This window comes from Wyeomyia smithii, chromosome 3 (assembly GCF_029784165.1).
Source record: "Wyeomyia smithii strain HCP4-BCI-WySm-NY-G18 chromosome 3, ASM2978416v1, whole genome shotgun sequence".
NCBI classification, from domain to species: domain Eukaryota; kingdom Metazoa; phylum Arthropoda; class Insecta; order Diptera; family Culicidae; genus Wyeomyia; species Wyeomyia smithii.
Window position 1 is genome coordinate 7,170,843 of NC_073696.1, and position 26,303 is coordinate 7,197,145.

The following is a 26,303-nucleotide window of genomic DNA, read 5'->3' on the forward strand; positions in this document are numbered from 1 at the left end:
CCGATCCGATCCGATGACATCAGGAAAACTACGGCATCCAACGCTGCGAGGCGCGGAGGCACGCTGTGCTGTGCCGGTTAGCTTCTCAAGTGTTACCGAGAGTCATGTTCCATCCACCTGCGGCATCCTTCCCTCCCCCCTCCCGTTGCTCGATGAACTTCCGGTCCGGCAACAACGAGAATGGTGAGGACGACGATGACGGCTCATATTGGCGATGTTGAATGCAAAGCAAACAGGCGACTGAATGTGGATGTAGCGAAATCGGTTGCAAGAGGGATAGGGAGGGGGGTGAACAGCTGGCAGGGGCATCCTGTTTGGCGTGTAGTAGAAACGATCTTCCGTTTGGGGTCGAGTAACTACATATCTTTATCTCTATATTTGCCTAATGTTATTATATCTGTCTATGGAGACCGCAGCAGCCGAGTGCGCTTCGAGTTGGGTCTGGCAGAGTGGGGGATGGGAACGGGCATGGAGGGCCGGTAACAAGATCGTTGCTAAAATAGTGTTTCAATTCAAGCCACATCCGAGTGACTGGAACTGGTGGGAGTGCTCATGCTCTAAAATCGATTTGCGGGCTTCCGGATGCTTCACCTCCTCATGCTGCTGCTGCTGCTACGGCTTCCGAAGGATGATGCGGCGTTTGATTATTTTGTTGAATGACTTTATTATATCAATGTGTGAGTGGTCTCTCGATTGGCGAGGATATTGATTCCATTGTGCCCCCCCCCCCCTCCGTTCAGGTTTGTTGGCTGGGTAAAGGTCATGCTTGTCTTGGAGTGTTGTTGTTGTTGTTATTGTTGTTGGAGTGACCCGCTTCGAGGTGTCTGGATTGCGTCCGGTGGCTGGAACTGGCAGCAGTTCATCGGATTCTAATGAATGGTAGATTATCTTTCGAGTATTTGTTTTAATAGCAGTTCGATCGTATCTTCCGGAGGGGTTTTTTTTTTTTCTTCACATAACATTTATTTGACACGGCACAAATACAATTTAATGTTTAACGGCGCCAATTATATCTGATGACTTAAAAACTAAAGCAAATTTTTTATCCTCGCTGCCGACTACGAGCTGAAATTAAGTCTAACTTAAAACTAGCATGGGATTTCCAATCAGTGTTTTGTTGTTCAATGGTCGTCTGATAATCGTCGAATGGCATGTATGGATTCGTTCTGCTGAGCCACGATGTCGTGAGTTGGGACAGAGGCTCGTAGTCCTTGGGTCCTGGTTCTGTTGTGCGGGGTCTGGTTGCTGGTTTTGTGCTTAAGGTTCAAACGTGTTCTTGTCGTTTTGTTGGGTGTAGACGGAGGGGAACGGGACTAGACTGGGGCGTGGATGGATTTCAGGAAAACGTATATAAGGGACATGTAGGATAGGTCACGGCTCGCCAAGACATCATCCGGAGGGGTTGTTGTGGTGAAATGAAACATCAATAATGCAGCAATCGGATGAAACGGTTTTGAACTCTACGGGTTTACTGATGAATTGTGTTTCGATGCTGGTGTTGTTTGATTTCGTCGAATTAAATTTTCATCAGGCACAGACTTCTTTAAATTTACTCTGTTGGCAATTTAAACAACATGCAACTAAATTAGTTCTCTAGCACAATCGAATTATATGTGAGTTAACTCTACTTCGTGTTTGCAGGAAGAAATTCAGTCCGTGTGTGAGCTCTCGAACAAAATGCAAGCAAGCAACACGGTAAAATTATGTCAAACATATGCGCTTATGTATAGTTACAACTTGGCTCGTGTAGGCTCACGGACAAACAAGTTCCGCAGCAGAGAGCCAGGAAAGACTGTCAGTACAGCTTACCTTATGCACGGGGATATTTTTGCTCGCTGGGGAAATTATTTTGCAGTTGCAGTCAGTCCGCCTCTGTTCCGCGGGATCCCCGATAGCACGGCTCTTTGTTTGCTTCTTGCAAGAGAAACCGGATCCTGCGAAAATATACTGTCCGCCTTGTTACAGAACTTAATTTATCCCACGAGAAAGTTCGTTAACAACAATGACGAACACGGTGCAGCTAATTTGTTCCGCCAAAAGAAGAAGCAGTCTGTGTCTGGTGGCATTTATTTCGTTCTCGCTGCTCGTCTGTGCGTGCTACTGCAAGGCATATTTGATGTGACACATTTTAGAGCGCAGTTGATAATCGCAAACAAAGTACAAAATTCCCACGCAAAATACTTCAATGAATACCGGTTTTTTATGAATTGTTCAGATTTTTTTCGACTTTAACAACAAACAATCAGTGCACCTACCTTTCGAACAGCCTTTGTTTAAAAAATTGTTCAATATGATTTTTATCTAAATGAAAGAATCCCGAAAATTATGTTTCTGTAATTCGTCGGTTTGTTGTATTCTAAAAATGTAGCAGTACTAGAAGCAGTACAATCCCTGTTCCGGAAATACTCGAGTACCACACTCGACCATATTGAACTGTTTTCCAGATACCAAAAGTCACTTGGAGTTAAAAATAGCAATGATTCCCAGATATACCAATATAAAATGCTTTTTTCCTTGTTTTCAGCTCAATTTGTCAATTGTTCAATAGTTTACGTTCTAAAAACTTCCTTTTTTTCGCATTTTGGTGGACGCGTAGCCAATTTTTCAATCGATTGCCGTAAGAACGAAGGAAATCCGTTGAAAATTAACCGAGTTATGAACATACAAAACGGGACAAATTTCATTTCATGTTTTGATTTTAAAATTTCCATTTTACATCCTTATAGCGCAACTTACTTTGAATCGAAGTTCTAAATTTAACAAATTGCTGTGTAAGTTTATCAATTTAAACTAATTTTTATTGTATTTTCACTTTCCTGACAATTTTTATATTTTCTGAATATTGAAAGTATAGCAAAATTAACGTCGAGGGGGGGTAATAAAAACAGTTACGTAACTGTGATGTTTGCTCGAAATTGAAAATTTCGGAGAAGGGTCAAGCTGATCAGCGTTACTTAATTTTAGGGGGGGGGGGCGGAGTCATGCCAAACGTTTCCTATCGTTACATAGCGTCACGTAATATGTGTACAACGCCTTATTCAATTTGAAGCATTGTTATTTTCAGATAAATTTTTCTATAAAACTTAAACTGAAAATCAGTCAGTAAGTCAGTAAGAGGAATGGAGTAACGGGTGTTAACTAAAATTTGGGAATTTTTCTGAGACTCTCTTACTCAACAACAAACACACTCAGAGAAAAATAAGAATAAGTATATACAGGGTGTTGGGGAGCTCACTTAATCCATTAAGGGGTGATAAAGGATGAACAAATTTTTCTTTGACACCAAGCATTTAACTCATCTAGTTTAGCTGCTTTTTCACTTTAATGTGTTTTATTTAGTGTTGTAAGATTCTCAATTTTCTGCTCCACTTGCCTAATGGAATGTTTCAAGCATTGATCTAATATGAGGTGCATGCTGTGTACGAGACGTCAATGACGCATCTACGTAAACACACTACACCAGTACAACAGTTTCAGCATCATGAAACAGCTTCGACGGAAAGCCGGTTACGGACCTTTCTTAAATGTTTATAATTTTTTGCTTTGATAAAGAACGTGTCTTCATTTTTTTTTATATTTTTTTTCGGAACTATTACATTTCAAGTCCCGTCGGGATGCGGTATAATTTCCCAAATCTGTATAATATTTCCAGTTCGCATATTTTTCGCTTCACCTGCGAAACACATTGTCACACATTGTCTGCCTAATAGACTACAATTCTATGAGAGCAGAAATATATTCCAAAATATTAGTTTTTTTAGCTAAAAGAGAGAGAGGAACCGTAAGCAGATTTATTGAAAAAACAATATTTACAAGGATTATTTTGTATATCCGCAGAACACTGGCTTGCAACGGCCAACAAATTCTTCTCTTATTCTCTATTTTTCATTTTCTTCTTGATTTCTTTTTCATTGCTATTTTCTATTTCATTTTCGCTCTTTTTCTATTGCTATTTTTTTCTTTTTTTTCTGTTTTCTGTTTTCTGTTTCCTTTTTCATTATTCATTGCTATTTTTTCTTCTACCGCTTTCTTATTTTTCCTTTTGCCACTTTTTCTTTCTTTGTCTCTTTCCTTTTACTTATTTTCTTTTTCTTTTTTTCCATTTTCAATTTTTCTTGTTTGTTTTTCCTTTTTTCTTCTTCCTTTTTCCTCTTCCTTCTTTCCTTTTTCCTGCTTCCTATTTTATTTTTCCTTTTTGCTTTTATCGTTTCCCTTTTTCCGGTTTTGTTTTTATTTCCGTTATATTTTTCCTTTTTGCTTGTTTTTTGTTTTTTTTTTTTCCTTTTTTTATTCCTTTGCCCTTTCCCGTTCTCCTTTTTGTCCATTTTCCTTTTTCCTTGTTGCTCTTTCTGTTTCTCTGTTTCTGTTTCTGTTTATGTTTCTCTGTTTCTGTTTCCGTTTCCTTTTCCGTTCTTGTTTTTGTTTCTGTTTCTGTTTTTGTTCCTGTTTCTGTTTCTGTTTCTGTTTCTGTTTCTGTTTTGTTTCTGTTTCTGTTTCTGTTTCTGTTTCTGTTTCTGTTTCTGTTTCTGTTTCTGTTTCTGTTTCTGTTTCTGTTTCTGTTTCTGTTTCTGTTTCTGTTTCTGTTTCTGTTTCTGTTTCTGTTTCTGTTTCTGTTTCTGTTTCTGTTTCTGTTTCTGTTTCTGTTTCTGTTTCTGTTTCTGTTTCTGTTTCTGTTTCTGTTTCTGTTTCTGTTTCTGTTTCTGTTTCTGTTTCTGTTTCTGTTTCTGTTTCTGTTTCTGTTTCTGTTTCTGTTTCTGTTTCTGTTTCTGTTTCTGTTTCTGTTTCTGTTTCTGTTTCTGTTTCTGTTTCTGTTTCTGTTTCTGTTTCTGTTTCTGTTTCTGTTTCTGTTTCTGTTTCTGTTTCTGTTTCTGTTTCTGTTTCTGTTTCTGTTTCTGTTTCTGTTTCTGTTTCTGTTTCTGTTTCTGTTTCTGTTTCTGTTTCTGTTTCTGTTTCTGTTTCTGTTTCTGTTTCTGTTTCTGTTTCTGTTTCTGTTTCTGTTTCTGTTTCTGTTTCTGTTTCTGTTTCTGTTTCTGTTTCTGTTTCTGTTTCTGTTTCTGTTTCTGTTTCTGTTTCTGTTTCTGTTTCTGTTTCTGTTTCTGTTTCTGTTTCTGTTTCTGTTTCTGTTTCTGTTTCTGTTTCTGTTTCTGTTTCTCTCTCTGTTTCTGGTTCTGGTTCTGTTTCTGTTTCTGTTTTCTGTTTTCTGTTTTCTGTTTTCTGTTTTATGTTTTCTGTTTTCTGTTTTCTGTTTTCTGTTTTCTGTTTTCTGTTTTCTGTTTTCTGTTTTCTGTTTTCTGTTTTCTGTTTTCTGTTTTCTGTTTTCTGTTTTCTGTTTTCTGTTTTCTGTTTTCTGTTTTCTGTTTTCTGTTTTCTGTTTCTGTTTCTGTTTCTGTTTCTGTTTCTGTTTTTGTTTCTTCTACTTTTTCTCTTTCTCACTCTCTCTTTTTTTCATTTCTTATGCTTTTTCTTTTTTCCTGTTCATTTCTCTTGTTCTATTTTTCTCTTCTTTCCGTTTTTTCATTTGTTTTCCTTTTCCTTTTTTTCATTTTTAATCTATTTTTTATCTATTTTTTTCTATTTTTGTTCTATTTCTTGTTCTTGTTCTTGTTCTTGTTCTTGTTCTTGTTCTTGTTCTTGTTCTTGTTCTCGTTCTAGTTCTCGTTCTCGTTCTCGTTCTCGTTCTCGTTCTTGTTCTCGTTCTCGTTCTCGTTCTCGTTCTCGTTCTCGTTCTCGTTCTCGTTCTCGTTCTCGTTCTCGTTCTCGTTCTCGTTCTCGTTCTCGTTCTCGTTCTCGTTCTCGTTCTCGTTCTCGTTCTCGTTCTCGTTCTCGTTCTCGTTCTCGTTCTCGTTCTCGTTCTCGTTCTCGTTCTCGTTCTCGTTCTCGTTCTCGTTCTCGTTCTCGTTCTCGTTCTCGTTCTCGTTCTCGTTCTCGTTCTCGTTCTCGTTCTCGTTCTCGTTCTCGTTCTCGTTCTCGTTCTCGTTCTCGTTCTCGTTCTCGTTCTCGTTCTCGTTCTCGTTCTCGTTCTCGTTCTCGTTCTCGTTCTCGTTCTCGTTCTCGTTCTCGTTCTCGTTCTCGTTCTCGTTCTCGTTCTCGTTCTCGTTCTCGTTCTCGTTCTCGTTCTCGTTCTCGTTCTCGTTCTCGTTCTCGTTCTCGTTCTCGTTCTCGTTCTCGTTCTCGTTCTCGTTCTCGTTCTCGTTCTCGTTCTCGTTCTCGTTCTCGTTCTCGTTCTCGTTCTCGTTCTCGTTCTCGTTCTCGTTCTCGTTCTCGTTCTCGTTCTCGTTCTCGTTCTCGTTCTCGTTCTCGTTCTCGTTCTCGTTCTCGTTCTCGTTCTCGTTCTCGTTCTCGTTCTCGTTCTCGTTCTCGTTCTCGTTCTCGTTCTCGTTCTCGTTCTCGTTCTCGTTCTCGTTCTCGTTCTCGTTCTCGTTCTCGTGCTCGTTCTCGTTCTCGTGCTCGTTCTCGTTCTCGTTCTCGTTCTCGTTCTCGTTCTCGTTCTCGTTCTCGTTTTTGTTCTTGTTCTTGTTCTTGTTCTTGTTCTTGTTCTTGTTCTTGTTCTTGTTCTTGTTCTTGTTCTTGTTCTTGTTCTTGTTCTTGTTCTTGTTCTTGTTCTTGTTCTTGTTCTTGTTCTTGTTCTTGTTCTTGTTCTTGTTCTTGTTCTTGTTCTTGTTCTTGTTCTTGTTCTTGTTCTTGTTCTTGTTCTTGTTCTTGTTCTTGTTCTTGTTCTTGTTCTTGTTCTTGTTCTTGTTCTTGTTCTTGTTCTTGTTCTTGTTCTTGTTCTTGTTCTTGTTCTTGTTCTTGTTCTTGTTCTTGTTCTTGTTCTTGTTCTTGTTCTTGTTCTTGTTCTTGTTCTTGTTCTTGTTCTTGTTCTTGTTCTTGTTCTTGTTCTTGTTCTCGTTCTTGTTCTTGTTCTTGTTCTTGTTCTTGTTCTTGTTCTTGTTCTTGTTCTTATACTTCTTTTATGTTCTTGTTTTTGGTTCTGTTGCCCTTTTTTATTTGTTCTTGTTGTTCTTTTATTCTCTGTTTTTTGACATTATGTCTGTTTATTAATAAACCATAGCAGGGCTTTCGTAAAACCAGAGATTCCTAGAATTATCAGAAAATTTGGATGATTCATGTTTTGGTTCAAGAAATCTTTTTCAATCGCATTCGAATATTAATCAGTATTTTTATAATAATAATTCGTATTTTACGCGCATAAACAAATTCGTTAGCAGATTTTAATTATTGATTCTGCGATCATGCTCTTAGTATATACGATTTGATTTTGCAAAAAAAAAATATAACAGAAAGTTAGAATGAAATCTCTTGGTGTGAGAATAACACTGGTCGACAAAAGCGAAAACAAAATTAACTTCAGAGCACAAACTGAGGAGATATAGAAGATTTAAGCATTTTAACCATTGTTGTGAGTTTTGATGCTACATGTGAGTTTATAAACAAAAGTGGAGCAACGGCTTCCCAACAGATTCAAACATCAACAACTAACTTTTTGTTCAAGTCACAACTAAAGCGACTATTTGCCAGACTGCAGCCATTATCTTAATCACAATAATTGATCCACTTACTTCAACATGTTACCACTCAAGTCACAGTCGATAACGATTGTCTATCACGTGTCATTTTGGTGCAAGCGTTCAAGATCAGCACCTTCGGTTCTTAGTAGAAACCCCGTACCACACACATGAGCGCACACACACACAGATTTCCTTCGACGTCTTCATTCTACAGCATAAGACGTGGGAAAAAATCCGACACTTCCCACACTCTCCGAGCTCTAGACACATTCGAAACTGCTCGATTTTATCGTTTCTTCGGTCTTAACAGCGCGTTCCGATCCGGGTTTGGGTTCGGATTCCGCACGGGATTTCGCACAAAAGAATTTAAGCCGAACAACGATGCGGAACGTGTCCGCGTCGCAGCTGAGTCCAAAGGACGAAGCGTAAAACTTGGTGGAAAACGTGACGGGAATTTCTCCATCGTTGATTTGTCGATGCGATTTTTCTTCTTTCACTCGCAGCCAACAACTGCCAACTGCCGACCTAATCCGAGCAGCTTTTTCTTAGGGAATGGAGGAAGCGTGACTCGGCGTCTAGGTGAGTTGCGATGATTCATATTGCCTCCACCCCCACCCGCAGTCCTGAACCGGTCTCAAACTCAAGCCGGCTGTTGGCTGATATATTGAAAAGTTATGAGCCGTAGTTGGCTTCCAATCGGCCAAACGAAGAAGATTGATCCGGGCTGTCTTCGGTCGGCAGGAAGCCACATTGCTGCTCGCGTGAATTGTCTCTGAGCCGAGGGGATTCTCCGGTAGGATGAATAACGCTCTTCATGGATAAAGTTTTCTCACTTGGCAGCTAAGCCTTACTGCAGGAAACGCTTGAAGGAGGCTATCAAATGTAGTTTTCATGGCCCGCAGTTAGAGGAGTGAATAAATGACAAAGGCCCGTAAGACGTTTATCTTTTTTTACTGCCAATCGAACAAATCAACGTTTTTTTTCGTCTTCCGTATTGGCTTTTTGATTGAATAACTTTACGGTTGTCGAAGAGCTATTTGTATGTTTTTACTCTCAAGAATTAGTTTTCATTCGATTTTGTTTTGAAAACATTCCGATATGCTCTTACCTTTAATTGCAGTAATTTTCCCTGCCTCAAACTCAACAACATCTTCACCTGGAAAAGTTAGCTACAGCCATACTTCTCGTGCACTAATTTCAGCAGGAGCCGTCATAATGTTTGCGGTCGCGACACACACCGGTTCAAATGTGCGGTTTTAAAGTGGGAACGTTCCGCGTCTGTGGGAAGTGGGAGGCCTGCTCGTATCAAGTCACCCGGCACTTGTAGCGCGTCTACTGCCGGCTGCTAGTCGGTAAAGAGCTAACGACAGCCGCAAACGGTGACTGAATTTGGGATCTTAGCCGTGTTATATATTTGAAAGTATTTATTTATGTCTATCACACACTCGGTTGGCTATACACATACGTGTACGTGAAAAAATCTATAATCCATTCCACTGGTTCGTTGATCATACATATCCACACATACGAATACACACACTCGTAGAGAAAGAGAAATGCTTTCACAAATCCCGGAAGCTGGACCACTTCATGCACATCTAGCAGCAGCATCACGTACCAGAATATGATCATTTCTGCCTTGCCCCACAAAACGCTCAGCGCGAGTTATAGCGAAATGGAGAAACTTTTCTACCAACTGAGATACAACTGTGTGGCTTACCCCGTTTACCCTTCTCCCCAGCACCTCAGACCCCGGGTGATATGTGGCGAATATGGGTGGTAAGCTCCCGTAAAGCCATTTACCGGTGGAGCCAGAGTACGAGTATGTGCCTTGCCTGCAAAATTGATTTTAAATCAATAATAAAATTATACTTTATTGATATTAAATCCAACCCTCATCATCAGTACTGCAGACAGTTTACGAGCGTGGAAAGCTCGGGAAAGCACCGCCCGAGCTGTCGAGCGTCTTCTGTTTTCACTGGCACATTCTTCAACACACGGGGAGGGATTTTCCCGAAATCATCACAAATCCGGATCGAATCACTTAGCGTGGTCTGTTTTCCGCCCGTCGTTCGTGCCGGCGATGACGACGGTGAGGGCGACAAACAACGACGGTGGAAACAACAACGGCGCGATGATGGGACTTTCTTCGAAGCTGTTCCCGCGAAGGTATTGTTGGGATCTGATGTGTTGTCCTACTTTGAAAGAGGGTATTGGCATGTGGAAGTAATGATATTATTTTACGATTGGTTGTGATATTATAATTACTTTACTGTTTTGTTTCTATGTGTGCATGAAAGCTGCACTAAGCGTTTGTTTTATTAATTGAGTGTTTGCTAGAAAAACAAAACACTGATAACAGATTGCATACACCGCTTCGTGACGTGGTATAATAAATTTGCATTTCCAGTCTCAGTCGTGGTCATCACAATGCTTTCGAATGCAGATAAGCCAAACAGTTCAACGAAAACATTAAATTGAAGCATTTTTCCAACTACTGAAATTCTCAGGGTAGGAATTGCCCAAATGGTTCTCTACGTCATAACACAATCAGCAAATTAGCAGGTTTTATGTAGCGTTTCTGGGATCTTGTCTGAAACTTGTGTAACTGACTTACATTTATTTACTTTTCAGGTTTATTTCCCTGATTGTTTTATTTTTTATTTTTTGATCTATGATTCTAATTCTTGGCCTTTTTCAAATAAGTCGTCTTTAAGTCGCGTTCTTGATATTTCCATTGAGTTCTTTATATGATAACTTTCCTCTGCTAATGAATCTCAACCACTTTTATGTGACTCACGTTCACTGTCTCTTTTTTATTCTGTTCTAGATTTATTTCAGACTTCAGTTCTGTATCTCCCTTTATTTTCTTTGTCTAATTCTCAATCTCTTGTGGTATTAATAAACCCACAATATAATAACATGCCCTTTCCTTATTTACGATCCTATAAAGTAAACCCTAAAATAAAAAAATAAGCAATTTCCCATTTTTCAAGTTTATGAGTCCATAACTCAAAACTTTACGGCTATCCCAACACTGCGAGTAAATATCCGCTAACATCTAGTAAACAATTTCCCACAGTCCGATTCCAGACAACATTCCAATTGTCCTTTTTCCCAAGACCAAAAAGTCAACATTCCGACAAATCAATTCCCACAATCGAACTGATTGTCTTCAGTATCAATTCCCATCGATGCAATCCTCATCAAATATAGCTTCGGCATTAACTTCAAGTGCATGCCATGCACCAACCAAATTATAACTTCTCACGCCTCAGCTGCGCAGCGCGTATTGCTGACGTACGTACTATCACACCCGATCATAAACCAATATCCACCAGCTATCAATGCGATCAATTGAGGATCGTTTTGATGATTCCCTTTTGACTGCACTTTTCGCATCGATGATGTTTTCTGCGAAGCAAAGCGCGACCGAAATTTGTTTTGCTTTGGTATGCGCAGTTTTACAGGCTGCGCATGTCAACCTTTTGATATGTATGCACTATCAGGCTCCTCCTATCGATGTATGCACGTAGATTAAGATTTTGTACCACAATCTTCGGACTAAAATTTGAATGAAGATATTGATGTTTCAACCACCAAACAGTAAAGATAGACTCCAAAATTTTAACAGATTGTAGACTCGGATTCTTAAATTTTCTTACTCTTTTTGTTTTTCTTTTTTCATTTTTATATTGATATGCTTTGAGTATCTTTTTGTGAATTTTTCCCTTATCTTCGATTGATGTGATTTCTGTTTCATTTCCACTGAAAATTTTAATCTCTCTTAAATTCTCACTTTGATCCCTCATTACCATTTTCATTTTGCTTGTTCTCATTTGTCGTTTCGTTCTTCATTTTCACTCTTCGAATGTTTTTCATTTAATTCTTCTAAATTTTTCAAATTTTGTAAGTTCTTCAACCATAAGTTTCCATTCAATTCTGAACAAGCTTTTTTCCTAAACCTGTAGTGCCGCCTACCCTTTTTATACTATTATTTTAAAAAGGTTTAACAATTTCTGTTGTTTGTTTAAGTCTATTTTTTGAACTTTCTTATTGTGATACTTTTCTGGTTTCTATATTTAGACTAACTCAAACAGTTAGAGAAGAGGGGAATCTCTAACTGGAGGCTTCGTGTTCGATTCCTCTAACTTTATTTCTCCCAATTTTTTTTTTATGTCTCTTCCCCTCTTTTTCCTTCTCTCTTTCTTTCTCTTTTTATTTTCTCAATATCTTTTGTGTTTCTTTCACGCTGCAGTCTCTCTCTTCTTTATCTTTATCTTCATCTTCATCTTCATCTTCATCTTTATTTTTATCTTTATCTTTATCTTTATCTTTATCTTTATCTTTATCTTTATCTTTATCTTTATCTTTATCTTTATCTTTATCTTTATCTTTATCTTTATCTTTATCTTTATCTTTATCTTTATCTTTATCTTTATCTTTATCTTTATCTTTATCTTTATCTTTATCTTTATCTTTATCTTTATCTTTATCTTTATCTTTATCTTTATCTTTATCTTTATCTTTATCTTTATCTTTATCTTTATCTTTATCTTTATCTTTATCTTTATCTTTATCTTTATCTTTATCTTTATCTTTATCTTTATCTTTATCTTTATCTTTATCTTTATCTTTATCTTTATCTTTATCTTTATCTTTATCTTTATCTTTATCTTTATCTTTATCTTTATCTTTATCTTTATCTTTATCTTTATCTTTATCTTTATCTTTATCTTTATCTTTATCTTTATCTTTATCTTTATCTTTATCTTTATCTTTATCTTTATCTTTATCTTTATCTTTATCTTTATCTTTATCTTTATCTTTATCTTTATCTTTATCTTTATCTTTATCTTTATCTTTATCTTTATCTTTATCTTTATCTTTATCTATATCTTTATCTTTATCTTTATCTTTATCTTTATCTTTATCTTTATCTTTATCTTTATCTTTATCTTTATCTTTATCTTTATCTTTATCTTTATCTTTATCTTTATCTTTATCTTTATCTTTATCTTTATCTTTATCTTTATCTTTATCTTTATCTTTATCTTTATCTTTATCTTTATCTTTATCTTTATCTTTATCTTTATCTTTATCTTTATCTTTATCTTTATCTTTATCTTTATCTTTATCTTTATCTTTATCTTTATCTTTATCTTTATCTTTATCTTTATCTTTATCTTTATCTTTATCTTTATCTTTATCTTTATCTTTATCTTTATCTTTATCTTTATCTTTATCTTTATCTTTATCTTTATCTTTATCTTTATCTTTATCTTTATCTTTATCTTTATCTTTATCTTTATCTTTATCATTAACTTTATCTTATCTTTATCTTTATCTTTATCTTTATCTTTATCTTTATCTTTATCTTTATCTTTATCTTTATCTTTATCTTTATCTTTATCTTTATCTTTATCTTTATCTCTATCGCTATCGCTATCGCTATCGCTATCGCTATCGCTATCGCTATCGCTATCGCTATCGCTATCGCTATCGCTATCGCTATCGCTATCGCTATCGCTATCGCTATCGCTATCGCTATCGCTATCGCTATCGCTATCGCTATCGCTATCGCTATCGCTATCGCTATCGCTATCGCTATCGCTATCGCTATCGCTATCGCTATCGCTATCGCTATCGCTATCGCTATCGCTATCGCTATCGCTATCGCTATCGCTATCGCTATCGCTATCGCTATCGCTATCGCTATCGCTATCGCTATCGCTATCGCTATCGCTATCGCTATCGCTATCGCTATCGCTATCGCTATCGCTATCGCTATCGCTATCGCTATCGCTATCGCTATCGCTATCGCTATCGCTATTGCTATCGCTATCGCTATCGCTATCGCTATCGCTATCGCTATCGCTATCGCTATCGCTATCGCTATCGCTATCGCTATCGCTATCGCTATCGCTATCGCTATCGCTATCGCTATCGCTATCGCTATCGCTATCGCTATCGCTATCGCTATCTCTATCTCTATCTCTATCTCTATCTCTATCTCTATCTCTATCTCTATCTCTATCTCTATCTCTATCTCTATCTCTATCTCTATCTTTATTCTCTCTCTGTTCTCACTTTGTTCTCTCTCTGTTCTCTCTCTGTTCTCTTCGTTCCTCCTTGTTCTCTCTATGTTCTCTCTTTACACCCTTCCTGTTCACCTTCTGTACTCTCACAGTTCTCTCTCTATTCTTTTTCTGTTTTCTCTCTCTGCTCTCTCTTTGTTGTATATCTTTTCTCTCTCTCTGTTCTCTCTCTCTATTTTATTTATTTTCGCTTTCTGTTCTCTCTCTATTCTCTTTTTGTTCTTTTTTTGTTCTCTCTCTGTTCTCTATCTGTTCTCTTTATGTGCTCTCTCAGCTCTCTCTCTCTATTATTTTCCTGTTCTCTCTTTGTTCTCTATATTTTCTCTCCTTTTGTTCTCTATCTGTTCTTTTTCTGTTCTCTCTCTTTGTTTTCTCTCTGTTCTCTTTATGCTCTCTCTTTTCTCTCTGTCCTTATTCTCATCTATCTCTGGCTGTTCTCTCTCTGTTCTCTTTTTGTTCTCTTTTTGTTCTCTATTTTTTTTTCTCTTTCTGGTCTCTCCATGTTCTCTCTCTATTCTCTCTCTGTTCTCTTTCTGTCCTCTCTCTGTTCTCTATCTGTTCTCTTTCAATTTTCACTCTATGTTCTCTATGTTTTCTTTTTGTTCTCTCTATGTTCTCTCTTTACATCCTTTGTGCTCTCTCAGTTCCCTCTCTATTTATTTTTGCTCTTTCTCTCTGTTCTCTTTTCGTTCTCTATATTTTTTCTATTTCTGTTCTCTCTTTGCTCTGTCTATGTTCTCTCTCTGAACCCTCTTTGTTTTATCTCTGCTCTCTTTCTGTGCTCTCTCAGTTCTCTCTACCCTCCTTCTCTTTTCTTTCTGACTGTTCTCTCTCGGTTCTCTCTATGTTCTCTATTTTTCTCTCTTTCTGTTCTCTCTTTGTATTCCTTTTGTTCTCTATCTGTTCTTTATCCGTTCTATCTCTGTCCTCTCTCTCTCTCTTTTCTTTATGTTCTCTCTATGTTCTCTCTCTGTTCTCTTTCAGTTCTTTCTCTGTCCTCTCTCTGTTCGCTCTCTGTTCTCTCTTTGTTATCTGTCTTTTCTCTCTTTCTGTTCTCTCTCGGTTCTCTTTCTGTTCTCTGTACGTTCTCTCTCTCTATTCGTTTTCTTCTCTCGTTCTTCTCTCTTTCTTCTCTATTCCCTCTCTCTTCTCTCTCCTCCCTTCCTTTTCTCTCCTTTCTTTATTCTCTCTCTTCGCTGTCTTCTCTTGTGTTATTTCTGCTCTATTTGTTTTTCTACCTCTTTTCTTCTTTCTTTTTCTTCTGTGTTTTCTCTTCTCTCTGTTACTTAACCCTTTCTTTCTCTTCTCTTTCTTTTTTTTTCGCTTAGAGTTTCTCCCATTTTTCACCATTCAAAGTTTTTTGACGTGGGACTACCTCTTTGTTTTCTATACTGGAATGCTTTCTGTAAAATAGGAAACGAAACTGGCAAATGTTACGTCCGATTTCAAACGATAATAACAACATAACCACATGATGGATAACAATAACCAATATATTGTTGGATAGATTAAATGTGTAACAATTTAATAATACGCTAGTCATCATTATTATTTCACTGCTCAGCGGTGAAAATTGTTAAAAAGTTACAAAGAAATTTACGCGAACAATTGACCAATCACACGCGAGCATTCCTAGCACAGACGATGTGAATGGACACCAACCATTCCCTGTGATATTCTCTGTATCAATATAAAAAAAAAACGGACAGAGTTCCCCCGTCCCAACAGGTCGATTTGAGTTTGCTTCCAAGAACTTAGACTAATTTGAAGTCTCGAAGGTAAAGATCTTTCGAAATGTTTTGAAACAAACCTTTTACTTGAACAATTTCTAAACCTGCTGGCAGAGCATAATAAAAACTGATGTCTTGAAAGAAAACATGCTGGTTAAAACAACAAAACCGCGCTGTATAATATACATATCATGTGGAGCAGAGCTCCGCTGGACTCTCGTCGTCCATCATTGCACTGGTACACGACTTCTATTTTCGTGAATTCAAGGAAAAAGTGCAATGCTGCTGAATCGATAGTGATTAAAAGTTTATCTCATGAATATGGTTATCATAAAAAAAATAAACTACTCAAAAAAAATGAGCATTTTTGCAACGGTCATAATTTTTTTTTTTTGCATTTTATCTTCGATATTTACTAAATGATCGTGACCAAAAGAGTAGATTTTTGAAAATACAAATTTATAGAAGCTAAAGAGCCAGCGCATGCTTTTGAATATTTTGTCGATTCACTAGGATCTATTCAGAATCTTTGTTCACATTTCAACATTGTTAGAAGATATACACTAAAGTCGCTTTTTACGCGGGGGATACGTGCCGCGTGGAAAAAAACCGCGTAAATTCCGGAATTCGCGTAAAAAAAACCCCATAAATTCCGGAATCCGCGTAAAAAGCGACCTTAGTGTATTTTTGTATATTAGCTGTCTTCGTAATACAGTGAATGTAATTGTTGACAAATGAAAAAAATTGTCAAACAAAAAACAGGAATTAATAATTTCGAACTTTAGCTTCCTTGTAATTGTTGATTGTTATGATTTTTCGCTGGATTCTTTTGTTCAACATATCTTTTTATGTTTCCCTATGAGTGAACCTATGGAACGGCTTCGAAATTATTTCCATAATAAGATTTATGTAATCAATTTAATTTGATCAGAGTTGAATAAGACAAAATCATGTGTGTAATCGAAGTTCTCTCGAGTGTTGTTCAATATATTTCTAAAAAGAAAATTTATGGGGAGGCAGCGTAAAAAAATACTTAAACCACAGAACAAACGAATTGCTGCTGTATGCAGATTCTGTAACCTTTGTAACTAAAAATCCTTTATTTCATCCTTTATTTCATACAACCCTAGGGCTGTATACCTTGTAGTATTTCTTCTGGAAGTTAGGAAGCACTTTATTTCAATATTAAAAGCTATTTTTTCTGCTAACTTCGTTATCTCAATCAAACATTGAGCCAATAATAAGCTTCTTGCCGAATTTCGAAACTAGTTTGGTTAATCATAATGCGGACTCCTGTTAATTTTACCCGCCTCTGATAGACAGAATCTACACGTTTTACAAAAAAAAGAAGCTCTCGAAATTCGCAAAAATTCTGACTATCTAGTTCACCCTAATACTTCCCGACCGCCCAAGTAACAAAACTGGTTTTATCAAAGTTGTATAGAGCTGTTTTGGCTGTATTGAGCGCTATAAAACTTTGATAAAACCAATAATGTTACTAGGGCGAGCCCACAAAACTGTGCAGGTACAAACTTACGGAAAACAAAACGTAAATCGAAGTAATTCCTAAATAAAAGACTTGCTTGCTCTCGTTCTTTTAATTTTTCATAGCAGCTGCGATGCTGACACTAACGAGCGATAAAACAATGAACTGGACGTTCAACGAGCGAGAGAGAAGACTTTGTTTCAGTCACAATTATGTTGGCTCGGTCGGAAAGGACTATGGAACATTTGAAATAAAGCAGTTTCGAATGTTTTCTGTCCAGAAAAATAAAAATTAATTGCATTTCAAAAAAAAAAAAAATTAAATAAAATAGACAACTGTTCATTCTCTTTCATCCTACTTTCAGCTGACATATAGAACACTATGATCTACAATCACTTCCATCTTGTCATTTATGCCAATTTATGCCTTTAAAAGGCCAGTGGATTTCAGCGTTGTTTCACTCGAAAGAATATTTTGAATTCCAGTCAGTGCAAATTGAAAGATATCATGCGTCTCCACTGAGCTCCTAATAGTTACGAATTGGAGGCGGCGCATTTCAATTCATAGCTAGTGTTGATTGGGAAGTGTACTGAATGCAATAAATTGAATAAATATCGCAATTGAAAAGTTTCTCATTATTACTGCTTTAATGATCAACAATAAGCTCTTTATGTTTAGTAGCGATTTCAGGGAGCTTTAAAAATTTTAATTTACAGTTACTTGTAGAATGAAAAAAATCATTCGCCAATATCTGTTAGTGCCTAATCAAACGAATTGTGTAGAAGATAAAAAACACACATTCACAGGTTGTCTCGTAAGCTTCAAATTTCTTTCAAGGGAATTAAATGTTCCACAAAATCCACACTTTTCGACAATTTACATTTTTTTTTAATTTAGTGATGGAAATGCCTCCAAACTTACCTTGTATCCTTTGAGATTTTCCACCACACACGCGAGCAGTGCGTCCCGGCCGATAGTGACCGTGATGTTGGGGATCGGCTCCGCAAACCGGGGGAAGTTTGCCTCTGTTATGAACCGTTTCGAGAATTACAAAAAAGAAAAAGATAAAAAGAAGAGAGCGAAAAAAATAGCGTCAGTTAGAATAGCTTCACATGTCATGAATGAATCTTTCGGCAAACAAAGTGCAGAACACTCGACGGGACACAAAAAAAAGAAGCCGACAGCAAATGCTATCTGTCAACATGTGTAGAAGGGATTTTGTGGATGAGAGGGTAACAAAAACAGAAACCTAAGCGTCAAATTCACGTAAATGGAACTGTGTGTGTGTGTGTACGGATTACTTCTACCAGGATGGTTCGTTTAATTGCAAAATGGGCATTTTACCATCGTCGAATGAACACAATCATGGGAGGCCATTTTCGGGAAAGGTGTTCTCTCAAAACATGATTTTTATTTCACGATTTCAAATTTATGAATACAAAAATTCTAAAAATTAACAAAATAGGTTCGCACTTGAAAAGAGAATTTTACTTCAGTTAGAGAAGCAAATTAAGGCACATCCCAACTGATGACAGGCCGGATTTTGCCAGTGTTACACATTGTTATCCCACGGATCTGTTCGGCGGGGAAAGGCTTTTTTAATGGTGAGCTCTTTTTTATTCGTTCTCAGCAAAGTCCCGAATTCGTTTGTATACACTGTGAGCTTGACCACGTACGAAAAAACGCAGGGCAGTAATTCACCAAACAGTGTCATTTAGGTTTACCGTTTATGCAATTTTTCAGTTCTTAAGTTCTATGAAAACAATTTTCAAGGTGATCACATCGCTTTCCACGGCGTGGAAAAGAACGAAACTGGCGACCGGAAAGGGCTTCGGCCCTTGGGATGCGTGAAACGTGTTTATCTTCATTCAGGAAATGTGGATTTACTGTTTTAATGAACGATGGTGCACAAATCGGGGGAAACTTATGAGGTGCAAAAAAATGGGAGGCTAACTGGAGGTACCTACCGTTGTTGAAGTCGGGCGGGCTTTCGTGAGCGCGTGTTTGTTTGCCTGCAATGTAGAGTAAGAGAAAAAAATAGTACGGTTTATTTTCGTTTCTGGTGATTTGATGGCAGTGTATAAAAATGCTATAAATAAGCAGCGTGTAACTATTTTACCGAAAATATTGATATTTTCTGTGATTCGTTGATGAAAAATACACAGTGATCCACTCTGCAATTCAAACCAAATTGAATTTAACAACTCCCTCCTCTGGTCATCGAAAAAAAACTTCAATCCCGAATTTAGCTCGCGAGTTTCATCCTCTTTTCCGGCATCTAAATAAGCCATTCTATCCAACACTATACGCCGATTATTTTTACCTTCCCAGAGCAGTCGAAAATCTCACTTTTATTCATTTCACCTCAATCCTCGTAAGCAGATCTACCGGTAGAAGAACCACACAAAAAAGGAGCAAAACAAGGAACAACATGCAAACGAGGCCACTTTACTCGAACCGTGTGGCGATGGCAGTGGAAGAGCCAAAATAACACGAACCCTTGCACAAAGAACATCTGTACCCCTTAGGGGCAAGGTGTCGAAAAACCTGGAACTCGAGTAGTTCGCAGCACAAACTGTCGGTCGTGCCCGCTTCCTCTCGCCCGCCATTACCTCTAGGGTCTAGCTGCCAAATTCGGGGCAAGATATATGGGCCAAGTATGCATATGAGTTGGTTCCTGCTCTTTTCGTTTTGGTTATTTTACTTTTTTTTAGGTCGACGTTTGTACTTTAATGGCTACTCCCCTATCTCACAGCGGACGCGCGAGGATGTCTATTTGAAAATTTATTGCGGGGAAACATTTTCATCAGCATGCAACTGGGAGCTTTATTTTTGGATTGTGGTATTTTGGAAACGTACCCCGAAAAGCCAAAAGGATGGATGTAATTTCGGGTCCCCCGTTCAGCTCCAAGGGTAACACGATGATTGTTTCTTGATGCATAATTCACGTGGCACAGTGGCACAAAATAAATTGGAATCTGTTTTCAAGACTGATTTCACGTTTGGCCACACGGTAGAGACCGGGGCTGCATTTGCATGTATGCTTTGAATTATTCAAATGCACACACAGATCGACCACCGGGTTCGGGTCGGTTTGGGGGTTGTGAATCAGCTCGGTTATTTGATTTATTTTACCGCCTCACAGGCTGCAGTTGTGAGCGAGTTTCGAATAACTTTTTTTTTCTGTGGTTTGGACGGTGTGAAATTCGTATATTTGCATTTTATTTGGCTTCATTTATCTGTTTAGGATCATAACTCAAAGTGGGAAAAAATTCGCTTTTATCATATCCGCATGTGAATTACAGTTTTATAAATTTCATCGACTCAATACGATAAATAGTAAAGAGTTTTGGACATAATGGTCTGAAAAGAAACCTAAAAATCTCATCGACAATTTCCGACTTAAATGATATTGAAGAGTAATGAGTAAAGAGTAAAGAGTAAAGAGTAAAGAGTAAAGAGTAAAGAGTAAAGAGTAAAGAGTAAAGAGTAAAGAGTAAAGAGTAAAGAGTAAAGAGTAAAGAGTAAAGAGTAAAGAGTAAAGAGTAAAGAGTAAAGAGTAAAGAGTAAAGAGTAAAGAGTAAAGAGTAAAGAGTAAAGAGTAAAGAGTAAAGAGTAAAGAGTAAAGAGTAAAGAGTAAAGAGTAAAGAGTAAAGAGTAAAGAGTAAAGAGTAAAGAGTAAAGAGTAAAGAGTAAAGAGTAAAGAGTAAAGAGTAAAGAGTAAAGAGTAAAGAGTAAAGAGTAAAGAGTAAAGAGTAAACAGTAAAGAGTAAAGAGTAAAGAGTAAGGAGTAACGAGTAAAGAGTAAAGAATAAAGAGTAATGAGTAAAGAGTAAAGAGTAAAGAGTAAAGAGTAAAGAGTAAAGAGTAAAGAGTAAAGAGTAAAGAGTAAAGAGTAAAGAGTAAAGAGTAAAGAGTAAAGAGTAAAGAGTAAAGAGTAAAGAGTAAAGAGTAAAGAGTAAAGAGTAAAGAGTAAAGAGTAAAGAGTAAAGAGTAAAGAGTAAAGAGTAAAGAGTAAAGAGTAAAGAGTAAAGAGTAAAGAGTAAAGAGTAAAGAGTAAAGAGTAAAGAGTAAAGAGTAAAGAGTAAAGAGTAAAGAGTAAAGAGTAAAGAGTAATGAGTAAAGAGTAAAGAGTAAAGAGTAAAGAGTAAAGAGTAAAGCGTAAAGAGTAAAGAGTAAAGAGTAAAGAGTAAAGCGTAAAGAGTAAAGAGTAAAGAGTAAAGAGTAAAGAGTAAAGAGTAAAGAGTAAAGAGTAAAGAGTAAAGAGTAAAGAGTAAAGAGTAAAGAGTAAAGAGTAAAGAGTAAAGAGTAAAGAGTAAAGAGTAAAGAGTAAAGAGTAAAGAGTAAAGAGTAAAGAGTAAAGAGTAAAGAGTAAAGAGTAAAGAGTAAAGAGTAAAGAGTAAAGAGTAAAGAGTAAAAAGTAAAAAGTAAAGAGTAAAGAGTAAGAAGTAAAGAGTAAAGAGTAAAGAGTAAAGAGTAAAGAGTAAAGAGTAAAGAGTAAAGAGTGTAGAGTAAAGAGTAAAGAGTATGAAGCTTAAAGCTAAAAAAAATTTAACAAAAATTTTTAATATAAATTGGAAAGTTTTTAACTACATTTTTATAACCGCCATCATCAAAGCTCTCTCATTCTGTGCCGAACACGCATCAGTACTGGACGTGTTTGGTGATCGGTCCGATAGAGTATAAAACAAAAGACGTGTGAACAAGTGTTGGCATTGTTTGCCTGGTCGAGTGAAATAAATCCGGGTTCAAGGTCGTTCCTTTGTGCAACTGTTTCGCATCGTGACTGCCAGCTGGTGCGTAAGCCGATTTGGCTGCTGGCTGGATTGTGCTACAGCAGTGGACGAGACACAAACGAGGAAAAAGAAGAAGCCATCAGTGTCAGCGAGTCGTATCGCTGTGTGGAGTGATCTCACACCTGGCTCGCTGCTGGTGGCTGTTTGGTGCTGCTGTATTGGTGCTGCTGGCTGTAACGGCTGCTACTTCGAACGATCGGACAACCAACCTTACTGGAAGGGAGAAATAAAAAGGTACGTGTTCTTGTCAGCGCTAGTGCGCTAAACATAGCGCGATGGATGTAGATCCCTCGCCTCCCGCGCCACCATCCCCGAACCCCTCTGACCCTGACCCTTCTGTTACCCCCTCCCCTGTTCATTCTTCAGTCCCCCCTCGCCCCAGGCTTTACCCAGACGGAGCCCAGGGCAGCTATACTGTCTATTTTCGGCCAAAGGCGGGACCGAAATCGAAACAGTTGAACCTCTTGCAGATTTCTAAAGACCTGACGAAGGAGTACAAGGGCGTGACCGAAATTTCCAAGGTCCGGCCTAACAAGCTCCGTGTCGTGGTCGGTAACCTGAAAGAGGCCAACGATATAGCTTGCTCTGAGCTCTTCACACGCGAGTATCGCGTTTACATACCCGCACGAGACGTGGAGATCGACGGTGTCATAACCGATTCGAGTCTGTCCGTCGAGTGTATACTGCAAAGTGCCAAAGGGTGCTTTAAGAACAAAACGTGTCCCGAAGTAAAGGTGCTCGACTGCAAGCAATTGCGGTCAGCATCGATCATCGGTGGCAAAACAGTATACACTCCGTCAGACTCGTTTCGAGTTACGTTCGCCGGGTCTGCACTACCAAGCCACGTCTCGATCCACCGGGTTCGTCTCCCTGTGAGGCTCTACGTGCCCCGCGTCATGAACTGCCTGAATTGCAAGCAGTTAGGCCATACAGCCGCCTACTGCTGCAATAAGGCACGTTGTGGCAAGTGTGGGGAGTCTCATGCGGAAGATTCTTGCAGTGTTAACGCTGAAAAGTGTATTCACTGCGGAGAAAATCTGCATGAGCTCTCGACATGTGCGGTGTACATGCAGCGCAGGGATAAAATAAAACGGTCTCTCAAAGAGCGTTCAAAGCGTTCCTACGCTGACATGCTGAAGAAGACCGTTACCACTTCTCCCGTTACTTCGAACTCCTTCGATCTGTTGCCCTCTGAGGAAACCGATTCTGACGATTCACCAGCGGGAGCATCTTACGCCAATCCTGGGGAGTCTAGAAAGAGGAAAAATATTTCCTCTCCTAAACTTCCCAGAAAAGGTCCTAAGATTTCTCAAAGTGAAATGAAAGTTACAAACAAACCAAACAGTGCTGCGGAAAAACCGAAGCAAACTCCTCCTGGGCTGGCAAATTTAAAGTCCCAGAAGGAGTTCCCAGCACTGCCAGGAACATCTAAAACCCCAGTTGCTCCTTTTACACTCCCAGTTGATGAAACAAACTCTGGATTAGTGAAATTTTCTGACATTGTGGACTGGATTTTTGAAACTTTCAATGTACCCGATCCAATTAAAATTTTTCTTACAGCATTCCTCCCAACAGTTAGATCATTTTTGAAGCAGTTGACTGCCCAATGGCCTCTCCTTGCAGCGATTGTATCCTTCGATGCCTAATTCAACTGCGTATATGAAGGATTCTATCTCTGTCTTACAGTGGAATTGTAGAAGTATTTTACCAAAAATTGATTCGTTTAAAGTTTTGATAAATAAAAACAAATGCGATGCATTTTCCCTTTGTGAAACTTGGCTTACTTCAAATATTGATCTCAACTTCCATGATTTTAATATTATTCGCCTTGATCAAGACACCCCATAAGGAGGAGTACTTTTAGGGATTAAAAAGTGCTATTCTTTCTATCGTATTAACCTCCCCTCGATTCCAGGCATCGAAGTTGTCGCATGTCAAATGACAATACAAGGTAAAGAGCTTTGTATTGCCTCAATATATATTCCCCCCAGAGCACAGGTTGGGCAACGGCTGCTCTTTGATTTAATAGAACTTCTTCCCTCGCCACGTTTGATTTTGGGAGACTTCAACTCTCATGGCGTGGCTTGGGGTTCCCCATACAATGATAACCGCTCCTCTTTAATCTATAACCTTTGCGATGACTTCGACATGACTATTTTAAACAACGGTGAAATGACACGTATCCCGAAACCTCCAGCGCGCCCAAGCGCTTTGGATCTATCCTTATGTTCGACGTCGCTACGGTTGGATTGCACATGGAAGGTAATCCTCGATCCTCACGGTAGCGACCATCTGCCTATTCTTATTTCAATTACTAACGGGTCAACTCGCATGCGACCAATTGACATTCCGTATGACCTCACACGAAATGTCGATTGGAAGTTATACGAGGAAATGATTTCAAAAGCGGTCGAGTCGATTCAACATCATTCACCACTTGAAGAATACAACCTCCTCGCGGGCTTGATTCTCGACGCCGCGTTGCAAGCCCAAACGAAGAAATATCCCGGCGTAACGATCAAAGAACGGCCTCCCACTCCGTGGTGGGACCAAGAGTGCTCCGATGTCTACACGCAAAGATCCGACGCGTTTAAGGCCTACCAGACGGGAGGTATACCTGGCGACTATTTACGGTATTCGGAGCTTGATACCAAGCTTAAAAGCTTGGCTAAAGCAAAGAAACGTGGATATTGGCGTCGGTTCGTGAACGAGACGTCGAGGGAGACATCGATGAGCACTCTTTGGAACACAGCCCGAAGAATGCGGAATCGCGTAACGGTCAACGAAAGCGAGGAGTCTTCAAGTAGGTGGATATTTGATTTTGCCAGGAAAGTATGTCCGGACTCTGTTCCTGAGCAAAATATTGTTCGCGATGCGTCTCCGGGCCACGACGCGATAGAATCACCTTTTACGATGGCAGAACTTTCAGTTGCCCTCCTGTCCTGTAACAATAACGCGCCTGGATTAGATAGAATCAAATTCAACTTGTTGAAGAATCTACCCGGCAATGCCAAGAGGCGCTTGTTGAACTTGTTCAATAAGTTCCTGGAGCAAAACATTGTACCGCAGGATTGGAGGCAAGTGAAGGTGATCGCCATCCAAAAACCAGGGAAACCAGCTTCTAATCACAACTCTTATAGGCCGATTGCAATGCTATCCTGTATCCGGAAATTGATGGAAAAAATGATACTCCGTCGTTTAGACCACTGGGTCGAATCAAATGGTCTACTATCAGAAACTCAATTTGGCTTCCGCCGTGCCAAAGGGACGAATGATTGTCTTGCGTTGCTTTCAACAGATATTCAGCTGGCGTATGCTCGTAAAGAACAAATGGCGTCTGCGTTCTTGGACATTAAGGGGGCTTTTGATTCCGTTTCTATTGACATTCTTTCGGGTAAACTTCACCGACAAGGATTTTCTCCAATTTTGAACAATTTTTTGCACAATTTGTTGTCCGAAAAGCACATGCATTTTACGCATGGCGATTTGGCAACTTTTCGCATTAGCTACATGGGTCTTCCCCAGGGCTCATGTTTAAGCCCCCTTCTTTACAACTTTTATGTAAATGACATCGACGAATGTCTGGCAAATTCATGCACGATAAGACAACTTGCAGACGACAGTGTAATCTCTGTTACAGGAGCCAAAGCTGCCGATTTGCAAGGACCATTGCAAGATACCTTGGACAATTTGTCTGCTTGGGCTTTACAGCTAGGTATCGAATTCTCTCCGGAGAAGACTGAGATAGTAGTTTTTTCTAGGAAGCATGAACCTGCTCAGCTTCAAACACAATTAATGGGTAAAACGATTTCTCAGGTTTTGGTACACAAATATCTTGGTGTCTGGTTCGACTCTAAAGGCACCTGGGGTTGTCACGTGAGGTATCTGATGAAAAAATGTCAACAAAGAGTGAATTTTCTTCGTACAATAACCGGACAATGGTGGGGAGCCCATCCAGGAGACCTTATAAGGCTTTACCAAACAACGATATTGTCTGTTATTGAATACGGGTGTTTCTGCTTCCGCTCCGCAGCAAACACACATTTGATCAAACTGGAGCGAATACAATATCGTTGTTTGCGTATCGCCTTAGGTTGCATGCAGTCGACCCATACGATGAGTTTGGAGGTTTTAGCTGGAGTACTACCATTGAAAAACCGCTTCTGGAGCCTGTCTTCTCGTATTCTAATCAAATGTGAGGTCTTGAACCGTCCCGTGATTGAAAATTTTGAAAGGTTAATCGAACTTAATTCTCAAACCCGTTTTATGACATTGTATTTCCATCACATGTCCCAAAATATTAACCCTTCTTCGAATATTCCAAATCGTGTCGACTTATCAAATACTTCTGATTCTACTGTGTTTTTCGATACATCCATGATAGAAGAAACTCGTGGAATCCCGGATCATTTACGCGTGCAGCAGATCCCTAAAATTTTTTCCAATAAATATCGAAACATCAACTGCGACAATATGTACTACACTGACGGATCACTTCTTGATGGGTCCACTGGCTTCGGTATCTTCAATAACAATTTAACCGTCTCCCATAAGCTCGATAATCCTGCTTCTGTTTACGTCGCAGAATTAGCTGCAATTCAGTACACCCTAGGGATTATCGAAAAAATGCCCACGGACCATTATTTCATCTTTACGGACAGTCTCAGTTCCATTGAGGCTCTCCG

At 38.7% G+C, this 26,303-nt stretch overlaps 1 protein-coding gene across 2 annotated transcripts in view; it reads right to left on the reverse strand.

The window, feature by feature from the left end:
• LOC129729406 (lachesin) overlaps positions 1–26,303 on the reverse strand; it is a 533,943-nt gene that overhangs the window by 215,817 nt on the left and 291,823 nt on the right. For both annotated transcript variants that reach the window (XM_055687960.1, XM_055687961.1), the window contains 2 exons: positions 18,790–18,834; positions 17,744–17,847 (listed from right to left, as the gene is read on the reverse strand). In XM_055687960.1, the coding sequence (XP_055543935.1) occupies positions 17,744–17,847; positions 18,790–18,834 (149 nt within the window). The remainder of the gene's footprint in view (positions 1–17,743; positions 17,848–18,789; positions 18,835–26,303) is intronic.